This window comes from Protopterus annectens, chromosome 7.part0 (genome assembly GCF_019279795.1).
Source record: "Protopterus annectens isolate FY-2018-M chromosome 7.part0, PAN1.0, whole genome shotgun sequence".
Lineage (NCBI taxonomy): Eukaryota > Metazoa > Chordata > Ceratodontiformes > Protopteridae > Protopterus > Protopterus annectens.
The window spans coordinates 1,401,551,390-1,401,574,372 of NC_056739.1; the positions used below are offsets into that span (position 1 = coordinate 1,401,551,390).

At 36.8% G+C, this 22,983-nt stretch overlaps 1 protein-coding gene across 1 annotated transcript in view; it reads right to left on the reverse strand.

Annotated features, from left to right (window-relative positions):
- DOCK3 (dedicator of cytokinesis 3) overlaps positions 1-22,983 on the reverse strand; it is a 4,843,230-nt gene that overhangs the window by 100,655 nt on the left and 4,719,592 nt on the right. Inside the window, exon 50 of the mRNA XM_044077993.1 lies at positions 2,426-2,544. Within this exon, the coding sequence (XP_043933928.1) occupies positions 2,426-2,544 (119 nt within the window). The remainder of the gene's footprint in view (positions 1-2,425; positions 2,545-22,983) is intronic.

Consider the following 22,983-nt stretch of genomic DNA (forward strand, 5'->3'; position numbering starts at 1 on the left):
CAGTTAATATTTAAATGAGCACTGTGGAGGGGCAGTAAATAAAACTCCAATGAGTTTGAAAGCTGCACAGAAAAACAAATCGGTTTGGCTATGAAAAAATGGCTTAAATTTTTTAAATAATTCCTTTGTGGTAAAACATCTGTAAAATATATAGAGTTAAAACCACCTTCATGCCAAGTGCAATAAATAGTAAAATGTATGTAGACACAGTTTTTATCTTTCTTGTGTTCTACCTCCCCTGCAAAGTTTTAATGTGCTGTAGTTGTGCAATCTGTAGCATCTACATTTGCAATGGCAGAAACTGCATTTAAACAAAGGATTGCAAATACATTGACATGTTCTCCTATTCTAAGTATGACTTGCGTTTTACAAATATGGATATATGACTAAATGTGGTCAGTGTAAGTTCTGTAAATATATTAATGATTCTACAATGTGAATATAGCAGGTTTTTCTAACATATTATATTGTCAAGGACATTACAATTGTTATACTAATGGTGTAGTTTATGTAGCCTCATGCCTGTCATGTGAATGATTTTATATCAGAAAAACAGAGAGGAACTTAAAAATGAGAATTTTTGAGCATATTGGCAATATTAAACAAAATACTCTAACCAACACTTTGGCTAAACATTCTTGTGTGTGTGTGTGTGTGTGTGTGTGTGTGTGTGTGTGTGTGTGTGTGTGTGTGTGTGTGTGTGTGTGTGTGTGTGTGTGTGTGTGTGTGTGTGTGTGTGTGTGTGTGTGTTTGAATAAGCTCCCGTTTTTCTACTGGAAAAGGTCCCTAGGAATATTATAAGGGGTGACTGGGAGTCGTATTTAGACTGAAAAGAGCATGTGTGGAAAATTAAACTGAATTATACAGCATCATTCAGTCTAGGGAACTGTGTGGCAATCAACAGTGTTTTAAAACTTAGGTTGTTAAGATTATGATGATTTATTTCTACCATTATTTTTTTATATTTTATTTCCAGTTTTGTAACTTTCATGTTCCAGGGTGTCACAAATATTTATAATGTATAGCTGAGTATACAGGTATGTTATAACACTACTTTGGAATATAATTATAACATTTATAAAATACATTTTAATTCTATGTTAATAGTAAAGTTTTTATATTTTATATTGTTTCCATGCATATGCTAATGCATTATTTAATTTATGAACATTAATATATTTTTTCTAACAATATACATTCAGCTTAAGTGTTTTTCATGAAATAAGCTGGTTGAACTTCTACTGGTAACCAAGATTATTTTATGATTGGTTGAATTTAAATGCAAATGTGATTTGTAGTTGAGTATGACATGACTGCTTTTAAATGATTATACATTGAGTGATAATTAAAATCTTTTTAGTTCTAAGGAGGTCCCTGTTTGGGATGAAAGTGCTAAACTCATTTCTATAATAAAGAAGGTTTACTGGTGATAAATAGCTGCATATACAACTAAGGAGACTATTTTGTTTTTGGTAAATTGAGGATTTAGCCAGATTTGTTCTTCTAGAGTAAGGTACTGCTTCCTAAATTTGGCTGAATAAGTTTCTCTTACCCTAGATCACTGGATTTGCTTCATTCTATTTACTTGGACGTGCCAAGTAAATACAAAAATAAACATAATATTAGAACCATAAAGTGGGCACAGAGCTGGCTGTACTTAAGAAAACAATGTTTAAAGTTGGCAAGTAAACTCCCAAAGTATTCTAATATCATATGTAGAGTTATACTATAGCACTTACTAAGCTGCATCTTCATTGCTAGTATAAAACCAGGGGATCACCTATGCATAATTAACTAAATAAACATTCGATTTTCTGCAACTGACCAAAAGCAATGATATTTAAAGCCCTTTCAGCATGGCAATTTGGTGAAAACTGATTTCAATGAATGTTAGACTGACTAAAAGCCCAGCTGGACCAATGCCTTTCTGTAGTATTGCAAAAATCAGTGACTTTAGGGTTAATGTTTCGGTCTAGATTTAGGGATATTTTCTCAAATATGGACTGTGTTTTCACAGTTCATCTAAGAAGCTATTACTATTTTTATTTTTACATATTTTTTACAATATACATGTTTTCATATTTCAAGCATTATTAAATTCTTGTTAAATATCCATAAGATATATATGTAGGTTCACTTTGATGTTACTTTATTATTTAATTGATTAAAGTTCTTATTAGTATTTAATGTTATATGTCATTTGTCTCACTAATGTTACCATATTAGATCCACTATCACATATGCATTTGCCATCTAATATTCAGCAAATATTCTGAAAGTAATTTGTCTCTTTGAAATTAAAAAAAAAAAATCTCCTTTTGAAAGAATAGTTATGGCACCCAACATATGATATCCCTGCAAAAGAAAATCACTTTTACCTTCATTTGTGCTCACAGTAGCCATCATTGGCTGCATTCACTCTTACCTGTCCATTATCGATCATGCCAGGTGGATACATAGCACTACTTGGCCGATCTCGGTGAGGAGGCATCATCATCATCAGCTCTCGAGAGTGACGGTATTTATCAGGCAAGGAAGGAGAACCTAAGAATGATATGAATAGCAAAAAACACTATTAGCAAATTACAGTGAAATAAGATAAAAAGGGTGTGGGGTGTGGTGAGTGTTAAGAATGGTGGCCCATGCATATTATACACTGTGAATACAGTGGTGGCATACATACCTGGACCTTCCTGTTGTAAGTTCATGCTCTAGCAATAATGTCTGTATTTTTTACAGTCCAAGTTGTAAGGGGAAATGGTGCACTACTTAGCACCTGCATAGCTTTTAAATAGAAGGGGTACCAGCATCCTTCACAAATACTGCTACTGTAGCTACAGTTTGCAAAAGGTATAAGTTGTTATTAAATTAAAACTAAATACATGGTAAATACTAATAATATTCTTTAAATTATAACCCCATATATTTTACAAGGCAATAAACTACTTAAATACAGACGAGCCAATCAGTAAGAAGCAATAGGCATAAAGATGAATTTTTTAGCAAAGCCCAGCATTCTTAACAATCTCTAAATAAAGATAACTTTTTCTGTATGTTTTATAGAGTAGACAAGACAAAACTATGTTATAATTCAATATTCTTTAAACAGGTTACCTTCACTTCCCCTAAAGCTCATTTGACTGGTACCAAATGACTGACACTTCACTTCCCCTAAAACTCATTTCCCTGACAATTAGTACTGGCAGTGTGTAGAACACTGTAATGCAAGTAAAAGGAATATGTCCTTTTCCCCACTGTAGTGTGATCCTGGAGTTAGTATATATATTTAGGGGGGGTGGGGGCACAGTCCCCCACACTGGGGGGTGTGGGAGGCATAACCCCCCACCTAGTTTGATTTTATATTCTCTGCTTTTGGTTTTATATTGTTCAGTAAAATCAAACTAGGTGGGGGGGGGGCTAAGCCCCCTCACATCTCCCAGTGTGGGGGGCTGTGCCCCCCATACCCCTCTAACTATATGTACTAACTCCAGGGTCGCACTACAGTGGGGAAAATGACATATTCCTTTTACTTATCTTACATTACTGTATACACTGCCAGTACTAATTGTCATGGAAATGAACTTTAGGGGAAGTGAAGTGTCAGTCATTTGGGCTCAGTCAAATGAATGTCAGTGAAATGAGCTTTAGGGGAATTGAAGGTAACCCATTGCAACATATGCAGGAAAAGATGCCCCTTTTAATACATAATATGGAAATATGTGTCGATAACACTGCAGTGGCCTCATAATTTGATTATAAGATGTAGTGAATCACACACAACCAGTATGAAACATGTGCTACAAAATGCATTTTTCATTTTTACTTTTATTCAGTATTTGCAATACATTTAGCAAAGACAGTGCTTCTATTTGTTTTGACTCCATTAAAGTACTAATATCTAAGCAATGTGATTTAAACATAATGATAGCCACACAATTCTACACTAAAACCCAGTTGCATTCTGAGAGCAGTACAATATACATAAAAATGTATTCTAGAATATCATTTTTACTCAGTTAAAGAAATTTAATATTTAAAAATATGCACACTGATTGGACAGACCAATCAGCATGCTCAGTGTAAAGACAGCTTTCCGTCAGGAAGAAATGCTATTAACTATTTTCTTTTTGAGGCTGTGGAAAATTTAAATTGAAAAAAAAACTTTTTGGTGTCAGGAGAATCACTACGTGGAGCTCTATAGCATAACTTGCAACCTTGATCCTTCCGAAACAGAGACGTCTGTCATTTTTTAGTGACTTCATTCATCAATAATTTGCCAGAAAACCATAGCTTTTATGAAATACAGAATAAAAATATGAGGCAAAAATCTTGACTGTATAGAGATAATAGTACAGCAGACTCATAATGGAAAAAAACAAGCAAAAGCACTTGAGACAGCAACGCACTGTGCAGCAATCTGCATGCACAGACTTAAGGCATAAGCCTAGACTACCTGGAATCACTGGAACAGTACCAAGGACTTTTATGTAATGAAATTTAGATAGAAAAGGTAAGGCTATTTTTTCTTGAATAATGCCACTGGATAATAGCAATAATCCACTTCTTTGTGTGGGTAATGTAGGATATATCTATGTTTGGCTTTGTTTAATTTCTCAGGCTTCACCCTGATAATCAAACCTTGCTAACCATGAATAAATCCTGCACTACCCACATTACCCACAACCAGTCATGAATTTCTGCTAAACTAAATTCACTTTACAGCAGCACAACCACACCCAATAAATCTACTGAAGCTCTCATCACACTCATGGTAATTAAAATATAACCATGCTTCTAATGTGCAAAGGAGGACAGGTTAAGTAACTCCCTCTCAGTGACAGAAATCAGAATGTACATCTTCCAGGGAAGTTTGAAGACAGTCTAATGTTATCCAATATGCAACACTGCTAGCTGATGAGCTTTAATTAGGACTGATGCATGCATTTTGGGGGCCTCAAGCATTTTACATGGTTCATAGCATCCTTGTCTCTCAGAAAACCAAATAAAAAAAAATCATACAGACAGAATTTATATTGACTCCCCCCCACCGTACCCCTTGACCTCTTTGCAGAAAATGCCTGGACAAAACCAGTAATAACAGGGGGTCAGTCTGCTAGTTAGCACAGGACTGAGCTGGTACTGAATGGTTTCCTGTGCCCAGGGTACAGCACTTGATTCCCTTCACCTTCATCTACCTGCTATGCAGCTCTGAGCAGATCACATAACCAGACAGTACTCCTGGCATACTTCTCAACTTGTTAGCATAAAAAATTGTGAACAATCCAAAAATAATGGTGATGGCGGGGTAGACAAAGATGCAGATCAGGGACAGAACTGAAATATTAAATATTTTGAACTAAGCTGTGCTTGGAACCTTTGCTGTTTCTTTGACAGAACTGAAATATTAGTCTGATCAACTTAGAAAGTTGATAGAATAACAGTTTTGCATTAGCATCCATTTTCTGAAAGAGATGAAGTCTGAAACTCAACCTTCAATGAATTATTAGAAAATCACAAGTTATATGGGAACAGACCAAAAATATTAAGCAAAAGACCAAAACCATGAGGCAAAATATTCCCATTTATTCACAAACACACTCACACACACACAAAACAAAAGACCCATATTTAGGGACAAATTTTAAGTGTACATAACACCAGGAATGGCATTAGCATGCACTTTCAGAATGTTATGAAGTCTGAAACTGAATTTACTAAGATTTACTGGAAAAAGCAAAAACTCTATGGGGACCACACCAAACATATGAAGCAAAAGAATAACATAAGGAATAAATCTGCACATTCTGCAGGATTCCTCTCCTGCTTTCGCATACACACACACACACACACACACACACACACACACACACACACACACACACACACACACACATCATTGCAAAACTGCAGAAAATCAGGGACAGATTTTAAATATTGCTTTTAGAAACGTTAATGTTACAACACCAGGTATTACATTAGCAAACATTTTCAGAAGGGTATGATGTCAGAAACTTAGCCTGCTATAATTTGCTGGAAAATCACTAATTTTATCTGGATCAGACAAGACATGAAGCCAGAAGCCAAAAATGTTAACATACTTCAGGATTTTTCCCTTTTTCTCATACACATATAAACACACACACACACACACACACACACACACACACACACACACACACACACACACACACACAGGTGCAAATTCAGGAACTAGAAGAAGCTCAGATTCAGAGACAGATTTTAATTATTACTCTTTTAAACTCTTAGAGATAACGAACACCAAAACCAAGTAAAAAATATATGAAGAGGATCACCAAAGGAACACTGCAGCACTAAATCCAGAAAATTTATTTAAAAAAGTTAAGCGCTTTCGTCAAAATCACAAGACTTCATCAGAACAAGAACATACAAAAAAATGCCATATTTAAATACCCTAACTCTTACAGCCATTGGTTGACAAAGCAAACATAATTTTCCTGTAAAATAATTAAGCAGTTTAAAAAGACAGTAACACATAATCAAAGTAACTGCCCACTACAACACACCAATTGCCACCTACCAACCACATAGACATTAATGTATTATATATTGAAGTATGATTTAAAACACAGATCTTGAATAAAATCATATAAAAAAGGCTGATTTTAGTTTTAATACAGAACTAATGGATAACTTGTCATTGAGCCCAGGTGGTTGACATGCATTTAATTTAATCTGCCACTTGAGCTCTAAATATTCAAGGAAGTCATCGTCAGGCCCCCCTCATGGACCCAGGTCTACTTGTTCAAGTACAAAAAATTTAAAATAATGTGTCGGGTGTACCTTTATATGCTTAAATAAAGCATTGGTTTCTTTATTTTTTAGTATATCATAGTTGTGTTGATATATTCTTTGTCTGAGAGCTCTGATTGTCTTCCACACATAGTACCCCTCACATACCATACAAGTTGCAATATCTACCACTCCCTTGATGTAACAGTAACACTTCCTATTAGTAGTAATTTTACCATAGTTCCTGACTCTAATGGAATCAGTGTCCAATATATAGGGGCATTGTCCACACCTCCCACATTTAAAAGTTCCACCTAGGCCTGCCTTTAACTTTTTCCTCTCCACCAGGCCTTTCAAGGAGGTGCCCTTTTTGTAAACCACAAGAGGTTTTTCCCCCAACCTTTTGTTGATCTTCTCATCCAAACAAAAAATGGTCCAAAAATCATAAATGATGCTTCTAATGTTAAAAAAGTCCCTAGTGAAGGGAAGGACACATGCCCTAGTAAAACTGTCAGTTTTGACCAAACCAGAGATTCTATTCAAACCTTCAGGCTTCTCCAAGAGTGTAGAATAAATACCCCCAGCTCTTTTTGATTTGACTTCTTCAGCTATGTCATTGACAAAGTTAAAGGGGTACCCTCTTTTCTGCAACATTCCCATTAGGACATCACATTCTTTAACAAAATCATCCTGGTCAGACACCATTCTGGCCAGTCTCACGTATTTCCCCTTGACAAGGGATTTTTTCTGATGCAGAAGGTGGCAACTCTCAAAATGCAACAAAGAGTTAGAATAGGTAGGTTTTCTATAAAGGTGCAAAGTAAACCTACCCTTAAAGTGATCTTTCTTAATAGTAACATCCAGATAATTCAAGGTGTCAAGGTCCTTGGTCATGGTAAATTTCAAAACGTTGGTGGTGTTGTTGATGTAAACGAAGAACCTATTTAGGTCATCTTCTCTCCCATGCTAAAATAAGACCATATCATCCACGTACCATCCATATAGTACCCACATGTCCTTGAATTCAGAGTTCACTACATAAAGGTCTTCCCACTGTGCTAATACAATGTTAGCAAATGACGGTGGGCAACATGCGCCCATTGCCACCCCCTGCACCTGCTTGAATAAATGCACCTCAAAAGTGATAAAGTTGTTGTCTAGAACCATTTCCATACAGGACCTGATATTAAGGATAGTGTCATGGTTCAATGTACTATTTAAGCATAAACAGTCATAGAACCATTCTAGTCCAACATCATGGGGTATTACTGAGAAGAGGTCACAGATGTCAATGGTGACCAAGATCAAGTCCTCGTGGTACATACTGTAAGTCCCAGGAGTCCTTAATCACCAGGTCTCTGTTATCAAGGGTGTGCTTAACAGTGTTGTCAATATATTTAGCCAAACTGAAGGTCTTAGAAGCTTTTGCATTGACAATCGGTCATAAGGGGGGGTGAGAGATACTCTTATGTATTTTAGGGATTCCAAAAATGGTAGGAATCCTAGGATGCTTAGTTTCCAAAAATCTAGAAGTTTCTACAGTAATTTGCTCATTGAGTGAAAGTTGTTTAATGTCTAAATCTATACTCCTGTAGGATATATTCAACTCATTTTTGGAAATCTCTGTGTATGTGTCACTGTACAATAAGTCAGTCATTTTACTATTGTAATCATACACATCCATGATAACAATTCCTCCCCCTTTATCTGGTTTCATAATCCTGATTTCATCATTCTTCAAAATATCACGGAACAATGTAGTTTCTTGCCTAGTTAAATTATTGGCCCCATTATTATCAAGAAGTTTTTTGTTATTATTGGCAACCACTTTTCTGAATTCATTTTCACAAAGGGTCTCATACATTTGTGCTGTCGGGTGCATAGGGGGAATGAAAGTATTTGGTCTATTTAATCGGCCTAGATTCTCCTGCAACATACATTGCCCAGCCCCCCTCCTGTGTAAAAAAGAGTTCCAAATTCAACTTCCTAGTGAATAATTTAAACTCCAAAATAGTACTGATAATGTCACTACCAGTTGTTGGCACAAAACTGAGCCCTTTTGAGAACAGTTCTGCCCAATCAGTATTCACAGTTGTCCTACTATAATTGTAAATGCTGAAATCATGCTCAAGATTCTTCACAATGGTACATTCATACATCGCATCCCTTTCATTGGGCCCAACATAGTACCCCTCACATACCATACAGGTTGCAATATATACCACTCCCTTGGTGTAACAGTAACACTCTTTTAAACTCTGAAAGTTGCTATCTTTAATTAGAGTACAGGGTATTGTCTTATCTGAAAGATATGAAGTATAAGCTCAGAAGATCCTGCCCAGGTGTCCTGCAGAGACCTACAATATCAGCGGGACAAAAGGAGAGACTTTGGATTGTTTAAGTAGTATTTTTTTGGTTTTTCTTGTTGCTTATTACTATTTCCCCTAAACGTTCATTTTCTGGTGTTTATTGCTTCACAGAACACTCATTTTACACTGAAATTGCATTTATTTGTGCCTGCACTTTAAAATTCATTTTTTGTTGTAAATTGTATTTTTAACTGTTACTAGCTTCCCACTCAAGGGCGACAGCCATTACTGCACTATAAAAGTGTTTTTGCATTTGTTTCTACTGTTTTCTTGAAAAAAAAAACAAATTGCTATTTTGCCACCTTAATAAGCTAGAAAAGTCTTGTTTCAGATACCTGCTGATACCTGGACTGTGTTTAAGGCTTCTGTGTTTGTCCATACCTTACTTGGGCAAAAAGGAAGTTTCTTTGTTTGCCATTGAGAGTGGGGAGCTCTGAACAGTCTACCTGCCTTTTGAGGAGTGGTTTCTGCCCAGAAACTGTAGTTTTATTGGCCATTTTGGGCTAATTTCTATCTCTTTAATCTTTCTGATATAAAGACTGCATTTCAGCATTTTTGTGTTTGTATAAGCTCAGCAGATCCTGCCCACATGTCCTGCAGAGACCTACAATGCTAGGAAGACAAAAGGAGAGACTTTGGAGTGTAAGTACCATTTTTCTGTTTTTTCTTGTTGCTTATTGCTATTTCAGCCTAAACGCTCATTTTCTGGCATTTATTGCTTCTCAGAAAGCTCATTTTACACTGAAATTGCATTTATTTGTGCCTGCACTTTAAAATTTGTTTTTGTTGTAAATTGTATTTTTAACTATTACTGGCTTCCCATGCAAATGTAACAGCCATTACTGCTCTATAAAAGTGTTTTTGCATTTGTTTCTACTATTTTCTTGAAAAAAAAACAAAAAAAACAGATATTTTCCCACCTTACTAAGCTAGAAAAGTCCAATTTCAGATACTTACTGATACCTGGACTGTGTTTAAGCTACTGTGTTTGGCCATACCTTCCTAGGGCAAAAAGGAAGTTTCTTTGTTCACCAGGAAGAGTGGGGATCTCTGAACAGCCTACCTGCCCTTGGAGGAGTGGTTTTGGCCCAGAAACTGTAGTTTTATTGGCCATTTTGGGCTAAATTGTTTTCTCTTTAATCTTTCTGATATAAAAAATGCATTTACATTGTTTTTGTGTTTCTATAAGCTCAGCAGATCCTGTCCAGGTGTCCTGCAGAGACCGACAATACGAGAGAGACAAAAAGAGAGTCTTTGGAATGTTTAAGTACCTTTTTTGGTTTTTCTTGTTGCTTATTGCTATTTCTGCCTAAACGCTCATTTTCTGGTATTTATTGTTTCTCAGAATGCTTATTTTACACTGAAATTGCATATATTTGTGCCTGCACTTTAAAATTATTTTTTTTTGTAAATTGTATTTTTAACTGTTACTGGCTTCCCACTCAAGTGCGACAGTCATTACTGCAGTACAAAAGTGTTTTTGCATTTGTTTCTACTGTTTTCTTGAAAAAAAACAAAAAAATCTTGTTATTTTCCCACCTTACCAAGCTAGAAAATTTCAGGTTCAGATATCTGCTGATACCTGGACTGTGTTTAAGCTTCTGTGTTTGGCCATACCTTACTTGGGCAAAAAGGAAGTTTCTTTGTTCACCAGTGAGAGAGGGGAGCTCTGAACACCCTAGCTGCCATTGGAGGAGTGGTTTCTGCCCAGAAACTGTAGTTTTATTTGTCATTTTGGGCTAATTTCTATATCTTTAACCTTTCTGATACAAAAAATGCATTTGAGCATTTTTTTGTGTTTGTATAAGCTCAGCATATCCTGCCCAGGTGTCCTGCAGAGACCTACAATGCCAAAGAGAGAAAAGGAGAGACTTTGGAGAGTTTAAGTACCATTTTTTCTGTTTTTTCTTGTTGCTTATTGCTATTTCCACTTAAATGCTCATTTTCTGATGTTTATTGCTTCTCAGAATGCTCATTTTACACTGAAATTGCATTTATATGTGCCTGCACTTTAAAATTAGTTTTTGTTGTAAATTGTATTTTTAATTGTTACTGGCTTCCCACACAAGTGTGACAGCCATTACTGCCCTATAAAAGTGTTTTTGCATTTGTTTCTACTGTTTTCTTGAAAAAAAACAGAAAAAAACCCCAGAAAAATCTTGATATTTTCTGCCTTACTAAGCTAGAAAAGTCCAGTTTCAGATACTTGCTGATACCTGGACTGTGTTTAAGCTTCTGTGTTTGGCCATTCCTTACTAGAGCAAAAAGGACATTTCTTTGTTCACCAGTGAGAGTGGGGAGCTCTGAACAGCCTATGTGCCCTTGGAGGAGTGGTTTCTGCCCAGAAACTGTAGTTTTATTGGCCATTTTGGGCTAATTTCTCTCTCTTTAATCTTTCTGATATAAAAACCGCATTTGTGTGGTTTTGTGTTTCTGTAAGCTCAGCAGATCCTGCCCAGCTGCCCTGCAGATACCTACAATGATAGAAAGACAAAAGGAGAGACTTTGGAGTGTTTAAGTACCATTTTTTGGTTTTTCTTGTTGCTTATTGCTATTTCCACCTAAACGCTCATTTTCTGGAGTTTATTGTATCTCAGAACGCTCATTTCACACTGAAATTGCATTTATTTGGCCTGCACATTAAAATTTGTTTTTTGCTGTAAATTTTATTTTTAACTGTTACTGGCTTCCACTCAAGTGTGGCAGCCATTATTGCACTATAAAAGTGTTTTTGCATTTGTTTCTACTGTTTTCCTGAAAGAAAACAAACAAAAAACTAGCTATTTTCCCACCTCACTAAGCTAGAAAAGTCCAGTTTCAGATACCTGCTGATACATGGACTGTGTTTAAGCTTCTGTGTTTGGCCATACCTTACTTGGGCAAAAAGGAAGTTTCTTTGTTCACCAGTGAGAGTGGGGAGCTCTGAACACCCTAGCTGCCCTTGGAGGAGTGGTTTCTGCCCAGAAACTGTAGTTTTATTGGCCATTTTGACTAATTTCTATATCTTTAACCTTTCTGATATAAAAAATGCATTTGCGCATTTTTTGTGTTTGTATAAGCTCAGCAGATCCTGCCCAGGTGTCCTGCAGAGACCTACAATGCCAGAGAGACAAAAGGAGAGACTTTGGAGTGTTTAAGTACCATTTATCTGGTTTTTCTTGTTGCTTATTGCTATTTCTGCTTAAATGCTCATTTTCTGACATTTATTGCTTCTCAGAATGCTCATTTTACACTGAAATTGCATTTATTTGTGCCTGCACTTTAAAATTAGTTTTTTGTTGTAAATTGTATTTTTAATTGTTACTGGCTTCCCACACAAGTGTGACAGCCATTACTGCTCTACAATAGTGTTTTTGCATTTGTTTCTACTGTTTTCTTGAAAAACAAACAAAAAAATGATATTTTCCTGCCTTACTAAGCTAGAAAAGTCCAATTTCAGATAGCTGCTGATACCTGGACTGTGTTTAAGCTTCTGTGTTTGGCCATACCTTACTAGGGCAAAAAGGATGTCTCTTTGTTCATCAGTGAGAGTGGGGAGTTCTGAACAGCCTACCTGCCCTTGGAGGAGTGGTTTCTGCCCAGAAACTGTAGTTTTATTGGCCATTTTTGACTAATTTCTATACCTTTAACCTTTCTGATATAAAAAAACGCATTTGCACATTTTTTGTGTTTGTATAAGTTCAGCAGATCCTGCCCAGGTGTCCTGCAGAGACCTACAATGCCAGAGAGACAAAAGGAGAGACTTTGGAGTGTTTAAGTACCATTTTTCTGTTTTTTCTTGTTGCTTATTGTTATTTCTGCTTAAATGCTCATTTTCTGACTTTTGTTGCTTCTCAGAATGCTCATTTTATACTGAAATTGTATTTATTTGTGCCTGCACTTTAAAATTCGTTTTTGTTGTAAATTGTATTTTTAATTGTTACTGGCTTCCCACACAAGTACGACAGCCATTACTGCCCTATAAAAGTGTTTTTGCATTTGTTCTACTGTTTTCTTGAAAACAAAACAAAAAATCTTGTTATTTTCCTGCCTTACTAAGCTAGAAAAGTCCAGTTTCAAATACCTGCTGATACCTGGATGGTGTTTAAGCTTCTGTGTTTGGCAATACCTTAGTTGTGCAAAAAGGAAGTTTCTTTGTTCACCATTGAGAGTCGGGAGCTCTGAAAAGCCTACATGCCCTTGGAGGAGTGGTTTCTGCCCAGAAACTGTAGTTTTATTGGTCATTTTGGGCTAATTTCTATCTCTTTAATCTTTCTGATATAACAACTGCATTTGTACATTTTTTTTGTTTGTATAAGCTCAGCAGATCATGCCCAGGTGTCCTGCAGAGACCTATAATGCACAATAGGTGAGACTTTGGATTGTTTAAGTGCCATTTTTTGGTTTTTCTTGTTGCTTATTGCTATTTCCGCCTAAACACTCTTTTTCTGATGTTTATTGTTTCTCAGAAAGCTCATTTTACACTGAAATTGCATTTATTTGTACCTGCACTTTAAAATTCATTTTTTGTTGTAAATTGTATTTTTAACTGTTACTGGCTTCCCACTCAAGTGCGACAGCCATTACTGAAGTACAAAAGTGTTTTTACATTTGTTTCCACTGTTTTCTTGAAAAAAAAACAAAAAAATCTTGTTATTTTCCCACCTTACTAAGCTAGAAAAGTCCGGTTTCAGATACTTGCTGATACCTGGACTGTGTCTAAGCTTCTGTGTTTGGCCATACCTTACTTGGGCAAAAATGAAGTTTCTTTGTTCACCAGTGAGAGTGGGGAGCTCTAAACAGCCTACCTGCCCTTGGAGGAGTGGCTTCTGCCCAGAAACTGTAGTTTCAATGGCCATTTTGGGATCATTTCTACATCTTTAATCTTTCTGATATAAAAACCACATATGTGCAGTTTTTGTGTTTGTATAAGCTCAGCAGATCCTGCCCAGGTGTCCTGCAGAGACTTACAATGCAAGAGAGACAAAAGGAGAGTTTGGAGTGTTTAAGTACTATTTTTTTGTTTTTTCTTGTTGCTTATTGCTATTTCCACCTAAACGCTCATTTTCTGGCATTTATTGCTTCTCAGAACACTCATTTTAAACTGAAATTGCATTTATTTGTGCCTGCAGTTTCATTTTTGTTGTAAATTGTATTTTTAACTGTTACTGGCTTCCCACACAAGTGCGACAGCAATTACTGCTCTATAAAAGTTTTTTTTGCATTTGTTTCTACTGTTTTCTTGAAAAAAAAAAACAACAAAAAATTTGATATTTTTCCGCCTTACTAAGCTGGAAAAGTCCAGTTTAGATACTTGCTGATACCTGGACTGTGTTTAAGCTTCTCTGTTTGGCCATACCTTACTAGGGGAAAGAGGAAGTTTCTTTGTTCACCAGTGAGAGTGGGGAGTTCTGAACAGCCTACCTGCCTTTGGAGGAGTGGTTCCTGCCCCAAAACTTTAGTTTTATTGGCCATTTTGGGCTAATTTCTATCTCGTTAATCTTTCAGATATAAAAACCACATTTGTGCAGCTTTTGTGTTTGTTTAAGCTCAGCAGATCCTGCCCAGGTGTCCTGCAGAGACCTACAATGCCAGAGAGACAATAGAAGAGACTTTGGATTGTTTAAGTACCATTTTGTTTTTGTTTTTTCTTGTTGCTTATTGCTATTTCCACCTAAACGCTCATTTTCTGGAGTTTATTGCTTCTCAGAATGCTCATTTTAAACTGAAATTGCATTTAATTATGCCTGCAATTTAAAATTAGTTTTTTGTTGTAAATTGTGTTTTTAACTGTTACTGGCTTCCCACTCAAGTGTGACAGCCATTACTGTACTATAAAAGTGTGTTTGCATTTGTTTCTACTGTTCTCTTGAACAAAAAACAAAAAACAAAAAAATCTTGATATTTTCTGCCTTACTAAACTAGAAAAGTCCAGTTTCAGATACTTGCTGATACCTGGACTGTGTTTAAGCTTCTGTGTTTGGCCATTCCTTACTAGGGCAAAAAGGAAGTTTTTTTGTTCACCAGTGAGAGTGGGGAGTTCTGAACAGCCTACCTGCCCTTGGAGGAGTGGTTTCTGCCCAGAAACTGTAGTTTTATTGTCCATTTTGGGTTAATTTCTCTGTAATCTTTCTGATATAAAAAATGCATTTGCGCATTGTTTGTGTTTCTGTGAGCTCAGCAGATCCTGCCCAGGTGTCCTGCAGAGACCAACAATGCTAGAAAGACAAAAGGAGAGACTTTGGAGTGTTTAACTACCAATGTTTGTTTTTTCTTGTTGCTTATTGCTATTTCTGTCTAAATGCTTGTTTTCTGGCATTTGTTGCTTCTCAGAATGCTCATTTTACACTGATATTGCATTTATTTGCACCTGCACTTTAAAATATGTTTTTTGCTGTAAATTCTATTTTTAACTGTTACTGGCTCCCCACTCAAGTGCAACAGCCATTACTGTAGTACAAACTTTTTTGCATTTGTTTCTACTGTTTTCTTGAAAAAAAAAACAAAAAAACAAAAACACTTGTTATTTTCCCACCTTACTAAGCTAGAAAAGTCCAGTTTCTGATACCTGCTGATACCTGGACTGTATTTAAGCTTCTGTGTTTAGTCATACCTTACTTGGGAAAAAGTAAGTTTGTTTGTTCACCAGTGAGAGTAGGGAGCTCTGAACAGCCTACCTGCCCTTGCAGGAGTGGTTTCTACCCAGGAACTATAGTTTTCTGGCCATTTTGGGCTAATTTCTATCTCTTTAATCTTTCTGATATAAAAACTGCATTTGCGCATTTTTTCTTTTTTTTATAAGCTCAGCTGATCCTGCCCAGGTGTCCTGCAGAAACCTACAAGGCCAGAGAGACAAAAGGAGAGACCTTGGAGTGTTTAAGTACCATTTTTTGTTTTTTCTTGTTGCTTATTGTTATTTCTGCCTAAACACTCATTTTCTGGCATTTATTGCTTCTTGGAACGCACATTTTACACTGAAATAGCATTTATTTGTGCCTGCACTTTAGAATTCGTTTTTTATTGTAAATTGTATTTTTAACTGTTACTGGCTTCCCACTCAAGTGCGACAGCCGTTACTGCACTATAAAAATGTTTTTGCATTTGTTTCTACGGTTTTCTTGATAGAAAAGAAAACAAAAAAAACCTTGCTATTTTCCCACCTCACTAAGCTAGAAAAGTCCAGTTTCACATACCTGCTGATACCTGAACTGTGTTTAAGCCTCTGTGATTGGCCATAGCTTACTTGGGAAAAAAGGAAGTTTCTTTGTTCACCAGTGAGAGTGGGGAGCTCTGAACAGCCTATGTGCCCTTGGAGTAGTGGTTTCTGCCCAGAAAGTGTAGTTTTATTAGCCATTTTGGGGTAATTTCTATCTCTTTAATCTTTCTGATATAAAAACCGCATTTGCACAGTTTTTGCGTTTGTATAAGCTCAGCAAATCCTGCCCATGTGTCCTGTAGAGACCTACAATGCCAGAGACAAATGGAGATATTTTGGAATGCTCAAGTACCATTTTTTTGGTTTTCTTGTTGCTTATTGCTATTTTTGCCTAAACGCTCATTTTCAGGCATTTATTGCTTCTCAGAACGCTCATTTTACACTGAAATTGCATTTATTTGTGCCTGCAATTTAAAATTCATTTTTTGTTGTAAATTGTATTTTTAACTGTTACTGGCTTCCCACTCAAGTGCAACAGCCATTATTGCACTATAAAAGTGTTTTTGCATTTGTTTCTACTGTTTTCTTGAAAGAAAAGAAAACAAAAAAAACCTTGCTATTTTCCCGCCTCACTAAGCTAGAAAAGTCCAGTTTCACATACCTGCTGATACCTGAACTGTGTTTAAGCTTCTGTGTTTGGCCATAGCTTACTTGGGCAAAAAGGAAGTTTCTTTGTTCACCAGTGAAAGTGGGGAGCTCTGAACAGCCTACATGCCCTTGGAGGAGTGGTTTCTGTCCAGAAAGTGTAGTTTTAATAGACATTTTGGGCTAATTTCTATCTTTTTAATCTTTCTGATATAAAAACCACATTTGCACAGCTTTTGTGTTTGTATAAGCTCAGCAAATCCTGCCCATGTGTCCTGTAGAGACCTGCAATGCCAGAGAGACAAAAGGAGAGACTTTGGAATGTTTAAGTACCATTTTTTGGTTTTCTTGTTGCTTATTGCTATTTCCGCCTAAATGCTTATTTTCAGGCATTTATTTCTTCTCAGAATGCTCATTTTACACTGAAATTGCATTTATTTGTGCCTACACTTTAAAATTCATTGTTTGTTGTAAATTGTATTTTAAACTGTTATTGGCTTCCCACTCAAGTATGACAGCCATTATTGCACTATAAAAGTGTTTTTGCATTTGTTTCTACTGTTTTCTTGAAAAAAAAACTAAAAAACAAAAATATCTTGCTATTTTCCCACCTTACTAAGCTAGAAAAGTCCAGTTTCAGATACCCGCTGATATCTGGACTGTGTTTATGCTTCTGTCTTTTGGGCAAAAAGGAAGTTTCTTTGTTCACCAGTCAGAGTGTGAAGCTCTGAACAGCGTACCTGCCCTTGGAGGAGTGGTCTCTGCCCAGAAACTGCAGTTTTATTGGCCATTTTGGGCTAATTTCTATCTCTTTAATCTTTCTGATATAAAAAACGCATTTGCGCAGTTTTTTTTGTTTGTATAATCTCAGCAGAGCCTGCCCAGGTGTCCTGCAGAGACTTATAATACCAGAGAGACAAAAAGAGAGACTTTGGATTGTTTAAGTACCATTTGTTTCCTTTTTCCTTTTGCCTATTGCTTTTTCTGCCTAAACATTAGTCTTCTGGCATTTAATGCTTCCCAGAGTACTCATTTTACACTGAGATTGCATTTATTTGTGCCCACACTTTAAAATTATTTTTTTGTTATACATTGTATTTTTAACTGTTACTGGCTTCCCATTCAAGTGCGACAGCCATTACTGCAGTAAAAAAGTGTTTTTACATTTGTTTCTACTGTTTTATTGAAAAAACAAAACAAAAAAAAATCTTGTTATTTTCCCACCTTACTAAGCTAGAAAAGTCCGGTTTCAGATAACTGCTGATACCTGGACTGTGTTTAAGCTTCTCTGTTTGGCCATACCTTACTTGGGCAAAAAGGAAGTTTCTTTGTTCACCAGTGAGAGTGGGGAGCTCTGAACAGCCTACATGCCCTTGAAGGAGTGGTTTCTGCCCAGAAACTGTAGTTTTATTGTCCATATTCAGCTAATTTCTATATCTTTAATCTTTCTGATGTTAAAAACACATTTGCGCAGTTTTTTTGTTTCTATAAGCTTAGCAGATCCTGCCCAGGTGTCCTGCAGAGACCTACAATAAAGAGAGACAAAAGGAGAGTTTGGAGTGTTTAAGTACAATTTTTCTGGTTTTTCTTGTTACTTATTGCTATTTCTGCCTAAATGCTCATTTTCTGGTGTTTATATCTTCTCAGAATGCTCATTTTACACTGAAATTGTATTTTTTTGTGCCTGCACTTTAAAATTAGTTTTTGTTGTAAATTGTATTTTTAACTGTTACTGGCTTCCCACACAAGTGCGACAGCCATTACTGCTCTATAAAAGTTTTTGCATTTGTTTCTACTGTTTTCTTGAAAAAAAAATACTTGTTGATACCTGGACTGTGTTTAAGCTTCTGTGTTTGACCATAGCTTACTAGGGTAAAAAGGAAGTTTCTTTGTTCACCAGTGAGAGTGGGGAGTTCTGAACAGCCTACCTACCCTTGGAGGAGTGGTTTCTGCCCAGAAACTGTAGTTTTATTGTCCATATTCAGTTAATTTCTATATCTTTAATCTTTCTGATGTTAAAAACACATTTGCGCAGTTTTTCTGTTTCTATAAGCTTAGCAGATCCTGCCCAGGTGTCCTGCAGAGACCTACAATAAAGAGAGACAAAAGGAGGGTTTAGAGTGTTTAAGTACAATTTTTCTGTTTTTTCTTGTTACTTATTGCTATTTCTGCCTAAATGCTCATTTTCTGGTGTTTATATCTTCTCAGAATGCTCATTTTACACTGAAATTGTATTTTTTGTGCCTGCACTTTAAAATTAGTTTTTGTTGTAAATTGTATTTTTAACTGTTACTGGCTTCCCACACAAGTGCGACAGCCATTACTGCTCTATAAAAGCTTTTTGCATTTGTTTCTACTGTTTTCTTGAAAAAAAAAATACTTGTTGATACCTGGACTGTGTTCAAGCTTCTGTGTTTGGCCATAGCTTACTAGGGTAAAAAGGAAGTTTCTTTGTTCACCAGTGAGAGTGGGGAGTTCTGAACAGCCTACCTACCCTTGGAGGAGTGGTTTCTGCCCAGAAACTGTAGTTTTATTGGCCATTTTGGGCGAATTTCTATCTCATTTATCTTTCAGATATAAAAAACACATTTGCGTAGCTTTTGTGTTTGTATAAGCTCAGCAGATCTTGCCCAGGTGTCCTGCAGAGACCTACAATGCCAGAGAGACAATAGGAGAGACTTTGGAGTGTTTAAGTACCATTTTTTTTGTTTTTTCTTGTTGCTTATTGATATTTCCGACTAAACATTCATTTTCTGGAGATTATTGCTGCTCAGAACGCTCATTTTAAACCGAAATTGCATTTATTTGTGCCTGCACTTTAAAATTTGTTTTTTGTTGTAAATTGTATTTTTAACTGTTACTGGCTTCCCACTCAAGTACGACAGCCATTACTGCACTATAAAAGTGTTTTTGCATTTGTTTCTACTGATTTCTTGAATAAAAACAAAAAAACAAAAAATCTTGCTATTTTCCTGCCTTACTAAGCTAGAAAAGTCCAGTTTCAGATACCCGCTGATACCTGGACTGTGTTTAAGCTTCTGTGTTTGGCAATACCTTACTTGGGTAAAAAGGAAGTTTCTTTGTTCACCATTGAAAGTGGGAAGCTCTGAATAGCCTACCTGCCCTTGGAGGAGTGGTTTCTGCCCAGAAACTGTAGTTTTAGTGGCCGTTTTGGGCTAATTTCTATCTCTTTATTCTTTCTGATATAAAAATCGCATTTGTGCATTATTTTTTTTTGTTTGTATAAGCTCAACATATCCTGCCCAGGTGTCCAGCAGAGCAGTGACCTATAATGCCAGACAGACAAAAAGAGAGACTTGGGATTAAGTACCATTTTATTGGTTTTTCTTGTTGCTTATTGCTATATCCACCTAAACACTCATTTTTTGGCATTTATTGTTTTTCAGAACTCTCATTTTACACTGAAATTGCATTTATTTGTGCCTGCACTTTAAAATTTGTTTTTTGTTGTAAATTGTATTTTTAACTGTTACTGGCTTCCACGCAATTGCAATAGCCATTACTGCCCTATAAAAGTGTTTTTGCATTTGTTTCCACTGGTTTCTTAAAAAAAAAAAAAAAAAAATCTTGCTATTTTCCCACCTTACTGAGCTAGAAAAGTCCAGTTTCAGATACCTGCTGATACCTGGACTGTGTTTAAGCTTCTGTGTTTAGCCATACCTTACTAGGTCAAAAAGGAAGTTTCTTTGTTCACCAGTGAGAGTGGGAAGCTCTGAACAGTCTATGTGCCCTTGAAGGTGTGGTTTCTGCCCAAAACATGTAGTTTTATTGACCATTTTAGGCTAATTTCTATCTCTTCAATCTTTCTGATATAAAAAATGTATTTGCGTGGTTTTTTTCACTGGGCAGCGCCGGTTAGCTAGGGTTAAACTATTCCCTATTCCATGAAGTCTACTCTTCAGTTTTTCCCTTGGAAGTAGACAAACCTTCAACCTTAGCACTCAAACCATTCATTTTACAGCCCAGCACTTGCTCAAAACTCACAACAAGCACTAAATACCCCTAGCACTAGTCCCCACTTATACTTTCCAGAAGGACAAGGGTCTCTATTCGTCCACACCAGTCAATCAGAAAAACAGCTCACTCTACCTATTCACTCATGTCCAAAGGGCATTTTCCGGTGTACTCTCCAGTCCAACTGGTAAATCTGGGCATTTTGTGACAATGTCATAACTGCCTCATTTACACAGACAACCCTCTCCTCTTACCACCAGACACTTATATATGCGATAGATGCAATTATACAGCCAGACTGCAGGCAAAGCTCTCTCAACCCCAGACTGTAACTGACTGTCAAGAGGAGAAGGGTAATACTTACACACATAGTGGTAGTCCCCTAAACACAGAAAAAGTAATAAGGGATCTGAGGGCCCAAATAGATAGCAATCTCTCCTTTAATAATCATATTGCCAAGGTGGTTAGAAAATCCTTCTACGTGGCTCACCTAATCTCAAAAGGGTTCTCATCCAGAACAAAGGAGGTTATTGTGCCTCTCTACTCATCACTTATTAGACCCATTATAGAATACAACGCCCCATTTGGAATGTACCTTACAAGACATCTTCAACAGCTGGAAAGACCACAAAAGTACCTCACCAAGACGATTACTGGCCTGAAACAGATGACCTATGCAGCCCGACTAAAGAAACTTCAGCTGTATTTGATTGCATACTGCTTACTTAGAGGTGATCTCTGCTTGACATACAATGCCATATCCAACCCAGAATTGATGGATATGCTCCACCTAAAAAAAAAAACAAATCCCTGAGAGCCACATGCTCTAGGGATATAAACCTTACCACAATGATAAATATGACGTGCTGGAGAGATAGATTCCTGACCCAGAGACCCCCAATGCTTTGGAACAAGATTCCAATATACATCAGGCAGAGCCCCTCACTAGCACTCTTCAAGAGATACCTTGATGGGTGGATGGGAAACAGAAAATTTTCCCTGGGGATCAGTGCAGTGGCTCTGCTGGACAGAGGCACAGGGAACTAATGGCTCTGCTGGTCAGAGGCACAGGGAACTAATCTAAGGGGGTGGCAAAACCCAACACACTCTGGCTAGGCTTATAAATGCCCTTGGGCAGATAGCCTAGTACTTACCTATGAACCTATGACAATCCTCAGCAATTTGTTGGTACACCACAAACTATGAGGCAGCAGACACACTTAGAGGCAGCAGTCCAGCTGCAAGCTCCCCCCCCCCAGGGCAGTAGACCCAATTGCAAGCTCTTCTCCACAGCCAGGAGGCCCAATTATGAGGCAGCAGACCCAACTGTGAGTTTGCTCCACTTCAATAAATAAAACAAACAAAAAAACAAACAAACAAAAAGAACAACACTTTTTGCAGTGAAACACTTGACACTGCTAATTTTCTGATCTGTGAGAGCTGTTCCTGATTGCTGCTCCAGAAAAACCAACATATCAGTTTGAATTGCACTGAAAAGGACAGTTTTCAAATCTATTTTAGAATTGCCCTTAAAAGGGCAGTTAAAGAAGAAAGAAGCTCTTACCCAAATGATGATCTAACCTATGACCTTTCCTTCATTGCCATCACTGTTAATGATGAAGATCTACATTCTGACTCCTTGTACAAAAAGATACCAAAAAACAACAAAAAGAAAAAAAAAAAAACAAGATAAAACAATGACTGCCCATATCTAGGTGGGTTACAGGTGGAATCCTCATAAATTCCTGCCGGGGATTTCACCTATGACCTTCCTGGATATGAGCAGTCGCTGCTAAGATATCAAGTTTATGCAAGATTTTTTATATTGGGTTTCACTAGTACTATACTGGGTACACATGGTTAAGCTTATAAAGAATTTTGGGTCAATAATCCAGTAACCAACTATGAAACTATGTATATTTAAAGGCATTGCTGCAGATGTAAAAGTACTACAAGCTTGCAACAACCAATCAGATTGTTGCTTCACTGAAGCAGGCCTGATGACAGCTTTTCAATGATGTAACATCCTTACCAGCAGAAGTATGGTAAAAGTAAATAAAAATGACCTTGGCTTAGGGCAGTGAACAA